Here is a 12,212-nt window from a genome sequence, read left to right as displayed (position 1 = left end):
GTCAGCAGCAAGTCCCCCGGGGCTGCCAGCCCCTGCCCCAGCGATGCCGCAGTGGGGCCAGTCTCCAGTTCCTCATGGCCCTGCCCTGCCTGGAGGTGGCCAGTGCCCAGGGCTGGGGCTGCAGACATTTTTCGGCTTTAGGGAGACACAACACCCCAACACATCCCACCTCTCCCCTCCAGGCTGCAGAGCAACCCGGATTTTCAATTGCTGTTGCACCCTCTCCTCCCCAGCTCTCCGGCACAGGAACCACTATAAGAAAACATAAATGAAACTGAAACAGCACTAAGACCAAATCACATTTTGCTTGGTTAAGTTTTATTCACGTGTACGGTGGCAGTATCAGCTTTAGCAATGCAAAAAAGTACTCCAATGGGTATAATTGAAGTGAATCTTCTTTTGCCAAATCAGCGCAGCTACCCGTGGCTGTTTCACACCTCTGCCAGTGCTGAAGCTGCTACCACTGCTGACAAGAAGTGGCTGAGGAAGGGGTAGTAGATGTCTAGTGCTGGTGCATTGGTCTCATAACTCATCTGAGGTGGAGGGACGCTGCAGTATCCCTTTGCAGCTCCCTTTGCAAGGGTTGCAGTCTGGTTTTTGTAATGCGAATAGATGCCCATGCTGCCATGGGGCAGAGATGTCAGATGCTAAAAGCATCATCTGACCTAAGACACAGACATTGAACATTGAGACCCAAAAGAGGAGAAAAGTCTCAAGCAAGAATGAACCCAAGGGAAAAAGAAGGTTTGAGAGATGGCGTAAGGAGCAGGAAATTGTGTGCAAGGAACAGTAGTGGAAATTAGTGGCCACACAGGCATCAGTCAAATTCCCCTTTATATAAACTGGTTGGAGCAAGCCCATGTAAAGAGAAACAAGGTTGGACAAAACCCCAGCTGTGGAAAATAGTGAGGAAAAGGAAAGCAGTAGGAAATGAGGTAGAAACTAGCACATGAGAAGAAAAAAGGGTACCCAGACCAGACCAGACTGGGATTAGTTGCCTTCACTCATAACTGCTATCTTGTCAGCCTGGCACTGTTCAGCATTTTTATCCTTCCTGCTCTTTTGCAAACCTGAGTGTTGAGCTGTTTTCACTTCATCCTGAGAGCTGTGGTGTCCATCAGTTGTTCAGGAAAAATTGTTTCTCAGTTGTAAACATATAGAGATTGAACCAAACTATATAATTCCGGACAAGGATCACCCCAAAGCCCAAACATGACTGCATTTAGGTCCAGAGTTGCAGTTAAAGCCCTTCTTCACACGTGCGTTGAAGATCATTACATTAACATTCGAGTTAAGGCAGTATAAATGCTGTCACGACTCAGTAGTAATCCTTCCTATGAACAGCTTTTGCAAATCCCACTCTGTCATTCCCACGGTCAAAAATGCAGTAAAACGCAGACATAAAGACATCTCCTAAAATCCAGAGTGGGCCGGTGCGAGTGGTGATGTCGAGAGACTGAAAGCCGCTCATGCAGAAGGTTTGGTCTTCCATAGACTCCTGGAAGGGAAAGCACCTGTCCTTGTGGCCACCTGCTCCAGCCCCGGGTCAGGGAGCAGGGACAGGGGACCAGGGACCCCACAGATACGCACCTTTACGATGTATTGCTCTGCTGTCAGCTTGTACTCGTGGTGTCCTATCGTGAAGCTTATGTGAGGCAAGCTGGACAGTCTTCTGCAGTCTACAAGAAACTGTATGCGATGCACTGATTGAGACGGGATCGGTTTGCCTTTTTTTAAGTATTGCCCTTTTAACTCAAGACTTTTGTGACAGGTGATAGTTAATTTACCACAGAGAAACAGCATCAGGCTGACTTATGGCCCAACACTGCCCTCCAGCTTTCCAGCTCCTGCACTTGGTCAAACCAGCCTGACAGCCCAGACCACCGCACCAAAGCCCCTAGGGACCCAGGGCTGATGGAAATCCTCACGAGCCCCAAAAGAGACAAGGTGAAGGAGCACTCTGACATCCCCCCTGTACAACTCGGAAGCAAAACTGAGTGAGTGAGCCCCAGTGAACCCATGTTAGCAAGGTTTGCTGAGCAAAAGCCCTCCGATGCTCTGGCTGGGACTGGGTGGAGGGAGCTGCCTCCAGCCTACTCAGGGGGTGCCCTATGGCTGCAGCTCACCCCGCTCCCTCCCGTAACATCATAGTTTTAGGGAAAAAAAGCCAGTGAGGAACACAGCACTTTACACTCTGCCCTGGAATGGGATGTAAAGAGCAGAAGAAGGACTCTGGTATGCCCATTAATTTCCATAAATAATACATTCACTTACAGTATCACAGAAGACCATTTCCTGGCCTTTCTAGTTATTTCATGAAACAACTGGTGTGTTAAATGGCACTGCAGAATGCTCCAAGCCCCAGAGGGAACTTTGCTGTAAACTGCAGTGTTTAAAGTTATTGTTTTAGAGGCTTCCTATAAGGAAGAATCTACTTTTTTTGTGGTTGTTAAATCTGCTTTATGAAAACATAGCCCTAAATCTTGTGTATGCTTATCAGGTGTCATACCATTAGAACAAAATAAACCATGGGATACAGAGGACAAGGGTAAAAAAGCCAGTATAATGGTTTGTAGGATACAAGAAGCAAGACATAGTTCATTTACATAGCTAGTACGTCCAGAAAAAAATTAATCCTTGCTGGAAAGAGATAAAAGTTCTGGTAAAATCACTGATGGATGCACCCACTTATACTGGGATAAATTTGAGCCAATATACTCAGCCTGTCTGTGGTTGCTACAAAAACAGTCATAGAAAAATCTTATTTTCAGGATGCTTTTGCAGAATCTGAGATGCTGGCTGGGTGCTCTTGCATCAGCACTGGAGTATATAAACTTATACTGCAATTACCCGTTTCTTGTTTCTATTACACTAATATAAGTGCATTGGAAATACATATTTTATCTATATCCATTAGTATGAACCATTATAAGACCAACTGGTTATTAAAGCATACTGTTTGACATGTATCTGAAAATTTGAATAAAAATGAAATTTAAGGTTTAATTGAGAAAGAATCAGAAGCTTCACGAGTTACACAGATACAACTCCAAGTCCTCCTCTTACAGAAGGAGGCAGAATAAAAGTCCACTTCCATCTTTGATCTTTGTCCAGTGCACTGGGCAATCGTAACGCTCTTAATTTTCTTCCAAGTGCAGTTTTGTGTCAGGATCAAGACAACTGCAAAGTTAACAGCAACCATACGCGGCAGCTCTACTTGGGGCGCTGGAGCTGTGGTGACGTGGTAATTACCCATGGGAGTCAGCCAAGGGCCAGCAATAAGGCACGGTAAAAATAAGCTGCTCTCTCCCTGGAGGCAGGTGGTTTTAGCCATCTCAGGCTTGTTATCTCAGTGCTTTAGATGTTACAAGGGTTGGTCATGCCATCTGAAAACTGCCAGTGGGGAGATGTGAAGGGTGGCAGAGAGACGTCCCAGCCCAGCCCACAGGCAAGGCAGTGGGAGAACCTACCTTGAGCAACCTCAGCTCACACAAGCCCCCCAGAGAGGCACGGGGGGCTGGGGACCACAGGTGTGGGGCCAGAGAGGCCATAAAGCGACACATCAAGGCTGTTTTGGCCCACTGGAGGAGGTGGAGGTGCTGCTCAGAGGGCAGACAGGGATGGTGAGGACTGGTGGGGAATGTCACCAAGGGGGACACAGGAGACAGCAGCAGGGAAGAGAGGAAAACCAGCGAGGAGACAGAGGAATGAGGTTCAGGAGGGACAATAAGAGACAGCGAGGTCGGTCCTGCATCCTGTGGCTCATCTGCCAGGAGCCACCGTTGCGAGCATCACAGATGTGTGTCCCTCCCAGGAGCCCCAGCACAACACCGCCTGCTCTGCTGCAAGCTGACAGTGAGTGGTCCTGTCAGTGGAGCCATTGTGGGGCTGCAGTTTCCCTTTCCATTTGATGCTGACAGAGATGGCCATCAGCATCGAACCCCTCCTGGCTTGAGCGAGCCAACGGCTATAGCCAGGGACTTTGAATGGCAGTGCTCCTCTGATTTTCCAAAAGAAAATTATCTCTGATGTAGAGTATGGATCAATTCCTCAAACTGACGCCCCCATTATTTCCTTACACACCAGTACTGATGAGTATGGGAGAGGAGGTGGACATTTGGGAGGAGGGCTGGGGCAGCAAGGCAGACGGGTCAAAACCAGCTCTGAGTTCAGTGCTGTCCTGGAAACAAGGCTTCTGCTGAGACCTTTCTGAGCAATTATTTCAGTTTTTTTCCCACCCTGTAAGCTCTTTGCACAAAATACCAGTTTCTCTTCCTCTCTGGCTGTTTTCTGGCTGTATAGTTTTTACCTCTCCAGTATGCGATGGGCTTGCCCCAATATACTCCTGTAATCGCCTGATTTGTGAAGAGGGGCCGGTGATAAGAGAAGTGCCTGAGTCAACGATGGCTTCGCAGCCGTGGGAGCAAAATGCCACCCGGCCCTGGATCTTTATGCTGCAAGTGAAAAACAAGGCATCTTTAAGCAAATGGCATATACACTGTGACTGAAGAAGCATATTATTGCTAGCTAAAGTACCAGAGTACAGTCTGAAGGTAAAACTAGCTGCCAAGCTTTCCCAGTCTTAAAAGAAAAGAACATCTTTAAAAGACAAGAAAGTAATAAAAGGAAGCAGCATGAGGAAGACTTCTCATTTGTGGACCCACTTTTCTCTCTCAGGAATCCTACAGCCCTAATCATTTGTTGCCTGCTGATTAATTTGTCCTCACCCACAGGTATGTGTCCTTATCGATTTGTGCAGCAGGAGGAAGACTGAAGGGACACTGACTACTTTGACCAAGGTTAACAGGAAAGATGAGAGCAGGACCTGGAGCTGGATTCAGTTCCTGGGTGCCTTAACCTCTTAACTGAATAGTCCACCGAGAGTCAACTTGACCACTGGTGTATCATATTAAAACATATTAACATGCTCTCTCAGAAACCAGCTACCCATGTCACAGCAGATTTAGAGAGCTAAAAACCCCAGTCTCATCCTGGCGAACCCCCTCTTTGAAAGGCACAAGGGTAAAACACTGCAGCCAGGTCCTCCTGCATCTGTATTGCCAGGTGTTTCTGTCTCTGCGGGTTTTACCTGAGGAGGTGAATTCCACCAGGTATTTCATACATACATACATACATACATACTTATTCAGGTGTATTTGCCAGTAGCTTTTCTCGGTGACTGGGACCCAGTGGATTGAACCTTTGTAGAGGGAATGGTCTATCCCCCCCAGAATCAACTCACCACCATTCTCGGTGTCATCTCCTCTGAAAGCAGAAGACATATTAACACAGACACGGGAGTGTGCCAGCATACGCCGATGAGATTACACTTAAAAAGCAAAAGACAAACCACAGCCCTTTCTAAATTCAGATATGGACGGCTGAAAGGGATTACTTCTAAATTATAACTGCATATGTCCCAACTCAGAGCCTCCAAACAACCTCTGAGAATACTTACTGTAGGCTGCCAAGGACTAAAATAGGCATCAGAAGCAGGCTGAGCCAGTTGCTGTTCTCACTTCAGAATAAACACTAGATAAATTGGTGGAGTTACAGCTAGGTCCAGATGAGGTAACAACATTACTTTTCTGAAATTTGGCTACTTGGGTATAGAACGGCATTTCTGTTCATCTCCACTGGCCAGAAGGAAACCTCTGGCAACTCAGACATGGTGAGTGTGAGCTGGGAATTTTTCTTTTGTTTATGACCAGCTCCAACAAGAATAACTGTCCGTCCAAAAATTCATGGTCCTCCCCAGCACAATTTGCCTTTTCACTCTATATTTGTCAGTGTCAAATTGGAAAAGAAGAAAGAAATGGGGAAAATTACTTTCTAGAATTGAAGATTTATACAGATGCACTGTTGTCTCAACAATTAAAATAGGTTTCCTTCTTTTTTGGCAGTGTCACTTTAAAGACTGACCTTTTCAGGTAGAAAGAGAAGACCGGCTCCTCTACCAGCTGCTGGTTCATGATGCTGTCAAACACAGGCAGAGCATTGCCCACTGCTAAGGAGGGGTAGCCCAAGCCCAGAACACCATCAAAGTGGGCAAGGGCAAAGGTTGTTCCTGGCTCAAACACAGACTCGCCAAAGTCCTGTCCCTTGATGGAGATGTTACTTATCTGTTTAGTACAAATGAAAGTAAAGACACCATCAGTTACAAGAAATGAGCCACATTTCAGATTGATCTCAATGGATTCATTCAGTTTATAATGCCTGGATAGCCTTATGTGACTTGCATCAACATAGCAGGTGCCCATTTGGTGGGTAGGCTGCACCGATTCCTTTTAATACCTTAATTCTGTGGATGTGTCTTCATAAACCCAGGACAGAACCCATGGAGAGAAGCAGAAATGCAAAATAAAATCTTGGGGATTTGTCTGGGTAGCCCAAAGCTGGAGCAGCACCCACACCTCTCAGCACCCAGCTTGGTGGGACCTCACCCTGCCCTTGCCTGAACCAGGCAAGGTCTTCCAGTGCAAGACCAATATCTGAACTGCCCTGAAAACAGTTGACCTGGAGAGTGACACCCGTTTTAGGTGGACGCTCACCTGCAGCGTATCTTTGCCAGCAATGCCCAGAAGCTGTCCCGTGCCGTACTGCAAGGAGAAAGCTTCCCCTCCGTGCTCGTACGAATCCGACAGAAAGGACTTAAATTTCTGGTGCACCCCTACACAAAACAAATGACATCTGTGCACCAAGGGGAGGTTCCTGCATCGCGCCTGCACCCCGAAGCAGAGCCGGCTGAGCTGCAGGCAAGGCAGATTTTTGCTTGTCTTATGAGGAAGGTGTCAATGGAGGTGCCCGTTCCCCCACAGGCACCCCTGTTTTTCTGTACCTTGGAGGTAATTTTGGGTTTTAAAGGCAAATCAAAACAAAAAAGGGCATTTCCACCACTATTTGTAGCTCTCCCAGGTTTATTTTCATGCCTTTTACATCAGGCACCTCGTGGTGTGGAGGGATGTTAGGAAGCTGCAGCCGGTGCCTGTCCTGGCTGCAGGGCAGCACGGAGGGGCAGAGACAGAGGAGCAAGCCAGGGAGGGGAGAGTGGGCCTCGGGATGCTCCAGATCCTCCCCTCCCAAATCCCTGCTGCAGGCGAGCTCCTTAGGAAAGGAGAAATGGCCAAGGTACCCGAGACATGAGGAGCGTAAGGGAGGGTAACGTTTCTTACTGCACGCTTCACTGATGCAATAAGCAGAAGGCACCCAAAAATTGGAGGAGCCAGTGTCAAACACGACGGTGAACCTCTGTGGCGGTGTGCCGACACTCACAACTCCGTAGTACTGCGCCTGGGGGAGGAACAATCTGGTCAGCCCCGGCCTGTCTCCCGGTGAGCTATTCCTGAGGAAAAAGCAGACTTGGGAGCATCACTCAATGCTTTCTCAGGGGGTTTGGTGCAATTTCATCTAAACATAAATGCACACCACAGGGAAGTATGTCTGGCTCCACGCGTGGCTGCAGGCAGCAGATTTCACTCCAGCTGCATGCATAACAGTGCAGCATTTTAAAGCCTTTTAAGCAAATGCTCAGTCAGGTTCCCCATGAAGTCAACAAACCCTCTTACACTGACTTCAGTGGTGGCAAGGTCAGCCCCAAGACAAAGCTCTCACACAACCACGTGGGCTTTCAGGCAACTCCCTGCTGATATTAGTAAGAAATCATTTAGGTTGGAAAAGACCTTTAAGATCATCAAGTCCGACCGTTAACCTAGCACTGCCAAGTCCACCACTAAACCATGTCCCTAAGCACCACATCAACACATCTTTTGAATACCTCCACGGATGGTGACTCAACCACCTGGGCAGCCTGTTCCAGTTCTTGACACCCCTTTTGAACAAATTTTTCCTAACATCCAATCTAAACCTGCCCCGGCGCAACCTGAGGCCATTTCCTCTTGTCCTATCACTTGTCACTTGGGAGAACAGACCAGCACCCACCTCTCTGCAACCCCCTTTCAGGTAATTGTAGAGAGCGATGAGGTCTCCCCTCAGCCTCCTCTTCTCCAGACCGAACAACCCCAGTTCCCTCAGCCGCTCCTCATAAGACTTGTGCTCCAGACCCCTCACCAGCTTTGTTGCCTTTCTCTGGACACGCTCCAGCACCTCAGTGTCCTTCTTGTAGTGAGGGGCCCAAAACTGAACACAGTAGTCGAGGTGTGGCCTCACCAGTGCCGAGTACAGGGGCACGATCACCTCCCTGCTCCTGCTGGCCACACTGTTTCTGATACAGGCCAGGATGCCGTTGGCCTTCTTGGCCACCTGGGCACACTGCTGGCTCATCTTCAGCCGGGTGTCAATCAACACCCCCAGGTCCTTTTCTGTGGGGCAGCTTTCCAGCCACTCGTCCCCAAACCTGTAGCGTTGCATGGAGTTCTTGTGACCCAAGTGCAGGACCCGGCACTTGGCCTTGCTGAACCTCATCCAATTGGCCTTGGCCCATCGATCCAGCCTGTCCAGATCCCTCTGCAGAGCCTTCCTACCCTCAAGCAGATCAAAACTCCCGCCCAACTTGGTGTCGTCTGCAAACTTGCTGACGGAGCACTCAATCCCCTCATCCAGATCATTGATAAAGATATTAAACAGAACTGGCCCCAATACTGAGCCCTGGAGAACACTCACTGCTCGTGACCGGCCAGCAACTGGATTTAACTTCATTCACTGCAATGGGTGATTTCACATGAGTGATGCAAAGACAGCACAACTAACCTCTACCAGTGTCAGAGGGCTCCAACCAGCAGCACAAATGCTGTCACAGGTGGCTGGGCTTTTTCTTTTGTAATTAGAAGCTATTAGCAAATTAAAAAATTAATTCTGTTGCAGACACTGTATCTACTGTACTGAATGAAGTTCGTCCAGTGGATAAGGAAACCACTGACCGTCCTTGGATACCAATTGAAGCTAGAGATAGTCTGTGAACACGTGAATGCTGGAGTGAAGAGCTTATCCACATCCCGAATGCAAGTATCTGAGTGCCCCTATCTGGCCCTGGAAGAGCACTTCAGCATTAAGAGACCTATTTTTAGGAAGAGGCATTTCTGGAATTCAAACACAGATAGAAAAGCAATACCCAGTGCCAAGCCTTTTGTACCAATACAAATATTTGAATATGTATCTTCAAGTGCATACTTGTTAATTAATACACTGAATACAGTTTCTGACCCCAGAGTTTATGGTCTGAATGAGATAATCATGACAAGCCAAGCAAGCACGCAATTTAAGAGAATATCCAGCTATACAGCAGGATTTTATTCCTTCCTGAATTAAACAAACCTTTATTGACTAATCTGTAAAGTGAGGCAGCTCTAACTCATGCTGGTCAATAAAAAAAACCAAACCAAACAAAAGAAAATAACCCTACAAACACACCACACTGAAACCTCCACAAAACTCTTCCTGGTGCTAGCTTGATATGCTGGGGAAGTGGATTTTTCTTTGTCATTTTGATATTTATACCTCTTTGATAAGCTTTAGAGCAGGTTGAAATTTTACAGTGTCCTTTGTTCTTCTTCACACACATCTCTAGCTGCTCTTGACATATTCCTTTATGGCTCTCAAGTGTCAGGAAGTTCTTGCTGAATTAATTTGGCCTTCCCTTCCCTTCCCTTCCCTTCCCTTCCCTTCCCTTCCCTTCCCTTCCCTTTTCTGTTCAGATGCAGCCTCCACAGCATTTCTGCAACTTAGCTTTCCTTTAGATAAGCGTAACAGAAGAACTGAATAAACTAAAAAACAGAGACCAACCAAATGGACAAAATGCTAAACCCAAGAAAGACAGTTTACAAAATGGTTGACCTGTTGACTTGCCTGTCTGAGATCCATTGAAACTCATATTTTTCCTTTCTCAGTTTAGAGGGTAAATTCAGCCAGGTTAGTGTGAGACCCAGGTCAGTCTCAAATATTTAACACACATTAAGCTCAGGAAATAAAAGAAGAAAAAACAAACCTCTACTCGGGTCTTTGTTATCACTGATTTATGACTCCACGTGATCAAATAAATGAGATTTGGGGGATTTTTTATAACATGTAAACATCCAAGTTTCTGACAAATAGAATATAGCTAAATGAAGTAAACAGATTCTGCTACTAAAAACCCAGTCCTCAACCAAGATTGATACAGGCAAACCTTCCATATTTGCTTGGAGACCCATCCAAGTCCAATACTTGTCACAGGACTACCACAGCTAGATTACATCAGCTTTCTACCCGGGTCCCGCCCATGCTAATCCAGATCCATATGAGCTTTATTTTGCAGACAGGTAAACTAATTTTTTATGATCTAGTATTTATAGCGTAGAGCAACGAGCTGTCTCAAGCCCTATAATTTCACTGAGAGACTAGATTTCAAATGTGCTGGGAAAAAAATCTGCCTTCAAGAGAACAGTGAGTCCTTAAGATTGCATTACCAAAACTGTACTTACATTCATGTAATCGTACAGGCTTTCTGAAGTAGTTCCTACCGATAAAGCAATATCTGCAGGGAAGCAATGCAGGTACCTCCGGGCAAAAACGTCGGGGTGGTGGTTCCTCCAGAATTCCTCTAATTCTCCCTTTTCCTTCAGCTGTTTCTTGATAGATTTGAATCGAATGAGAGGGATTCTACGCAAATAAAAGAAACACACAAAAATTAACTGGATCGCCTTTCTAGAGTTCTCATATAGTCTTTTTTAAAAAATTTGGGGTTTTTGAGACTTCAGGTAGCAACAAGCACGGGTCACCCCAGGAAGCCAGCTGAGACACACGTCAGTGATGCTAGACATGTTTTCTTACCGTTCCATGGCCACGGTGAATGGGATGTAAACCACAGCCAGCAGTATCACCCTCATGGCTCCAAGCAGTTTGGAGTCTAATGACACTCATTTACTCAGAAGTCCCTTTTTTATACCCCGTTGTCAGCAGACGGCCGTTCGCCAGGTCAATCAATCACAGGAGGTCAGTGCTTTGGCAGAAAACCGATCAATTTGCTCTCAGGGTAACCGCTGGATTGTGCAAATATTGGTGTCCAGTGAAGCTACTAAGGCACAGATAACTAGGGCACAGTCTAGACCAAATAGACATTTTGCTAACAATCCTTAATGTCTTTTACATAAATATAACAAATGGGGTGAGCTTGGCTCCTGTTAGCATGGGAAAGAGGAAGCAGTCCAAGGACTTGCCTGGTTCCCTCCAAGTAAGCGGCCCGGAGGCGTTCAACGCAGAGAAAGAGGACATAATATATAACCATTTCCCTTGTACAAGGAGACATTTAAGCAGGGCTGAGCAGATGGGCATTTGATAGGGTTGTGACAAGTCATCCCCTAACAACTGAAGTGTAATTCCCTATTTATGGGAGAGCTCCGGTCTAAACATAAATGTGATTGCCACCTGAAAAAATGGGTCTTAAAAGTAAAAAACATGTCAGGCTGCAACATACAGTAATAAACAGCCAGTGGTTTTGCACACATTTCAGCAAGACATTTGGACGCACTCTCTTGGATTGATTTTCCTGCGAGTTTCCTGAGGTTAGTGGTTCCCATCCCTCCCTGACACTTAGGTTCAAGTCAAGCTGGCAGAAAAATAATGGTGTCAAAAAGAGACTCTGATCTGACAGAGAGCAACCCCAAACCCATTAGCTGCCTGGGGAGGAAGCTCAGCACTGAGTCTGCAATTTACTTGCGAGACTTTTTGAATCTTTCCTCTGCACGAGAAAGTGCAGTGAGCAATTACATACTGCAGCCTAGCATACATTAAAGCCAAATTTGAATAATCAGCCATTTTTGTTCAAAAGACTATGCTAGGATGCTGGGAAAAGAGCGATAATGATTATTCCCCCACAATACATCGCTTATTTAAAATAGACTGCTCACCACATGAAGGTGAACTGGAGCTAAGTAACCCCTCCAAAAGAGAGCAGATGTGTGACAGCGTGTAGCAAAGAATGAATGTCAAGAACATGGAGGAGGCAGGAGTCATCATCCGCTCTAGCGGCAACACTCCAGTCAAGAAAAAACAGCAGAAAAAACCAAACACATAGCATTTGTGAGGGAAGAAGGGGTCTAAATGCCTGGCATGGACTTTAAATAAATGTAAAGCAAATCATTATGACCATATATTAAAGATATTCTTAAAAACTCTTCCTTTAAGCCTCCTTCCTTGCTATGTCAGGCTGCTGAAGGAGGGGCATGAGAGGCTTAAAATGAATGATTTTAGAGCTCTCTTCGTTAGTCCCCTGGATTTTG

The 12,212-nt window shown here is 46.3% G+C and overlaps 1 protein-coding gene across 1 annotated transcript; it reads right to left on the bottom strand.

Moving 5' to 3' along the window:
* Positions 1-1,318: 1,318 nt before the first annotated feature.
* LOC104263294 (cathepsin E-A) lies at positions 1,319-10,820 on the bottom strand. The gene is made up of 9 exons (XM_059816931.1): positions 10,765-10,820; positions 10,416-10,593; positions 7,173-7,290; positions 6,552-6,670; positions 5,923-6,122; positions 5,143-5,265; positions 4,310-4,454; positions 1,591-1,689; positions 1,319-1,498 (listed from the first exon to the last, which is right to left on the bottom strand). The coding sequence occupies exons 1-9, from the start codon at positions 10,818-10,820 to the stop codon at positions 1,319-1,321; spliced, it is 1,218 nt and encodes a 405-aa protein (XP_059672914.1).
* Positions 10,821-12,212: the final 1,392 nt, after the last annotated feature.

Source organism: Gavia stellata, chromosome 4 (assembly GCF_030936135.1).
Source record: "Gavia stellata isolate bGavSte3 chromosome 4, bGavSte3.hap2, whole genome shotgun sequence".
Classification (NCBI taxonomy): Eukaryota; Metazoa; Chordata; class Aves; order Gaviiformes; family Gaviidae; genus Gavia; species Gavia stellata.
This window is presented reverse-complemented; position numbering and strand designations above follow the sequence as displayed.

Coding starts and splice junctions, on each gene's coding strand:
- LOC104263294 (XM_059816931.1), bottom strand. CDS start 10,820: ATGAGGGTGATACTGCTGGCTGTGGTTTACATCCCATTCACCGTGGCC. Junction 7,291..10,415: donor GCCTGTACGATTACATGAAT/GTAAGTACAGTT, acceptor TTCCTCCCCCAG/GCGCAGTACTACGGAGTTGT. Junction 4,455..5,142: donor TGGCAAATACACCTGAATAA/GTATGTATGTAT, acceptor TTTCACTTGCAG/CATAAAGATCCAGGGCCGGG.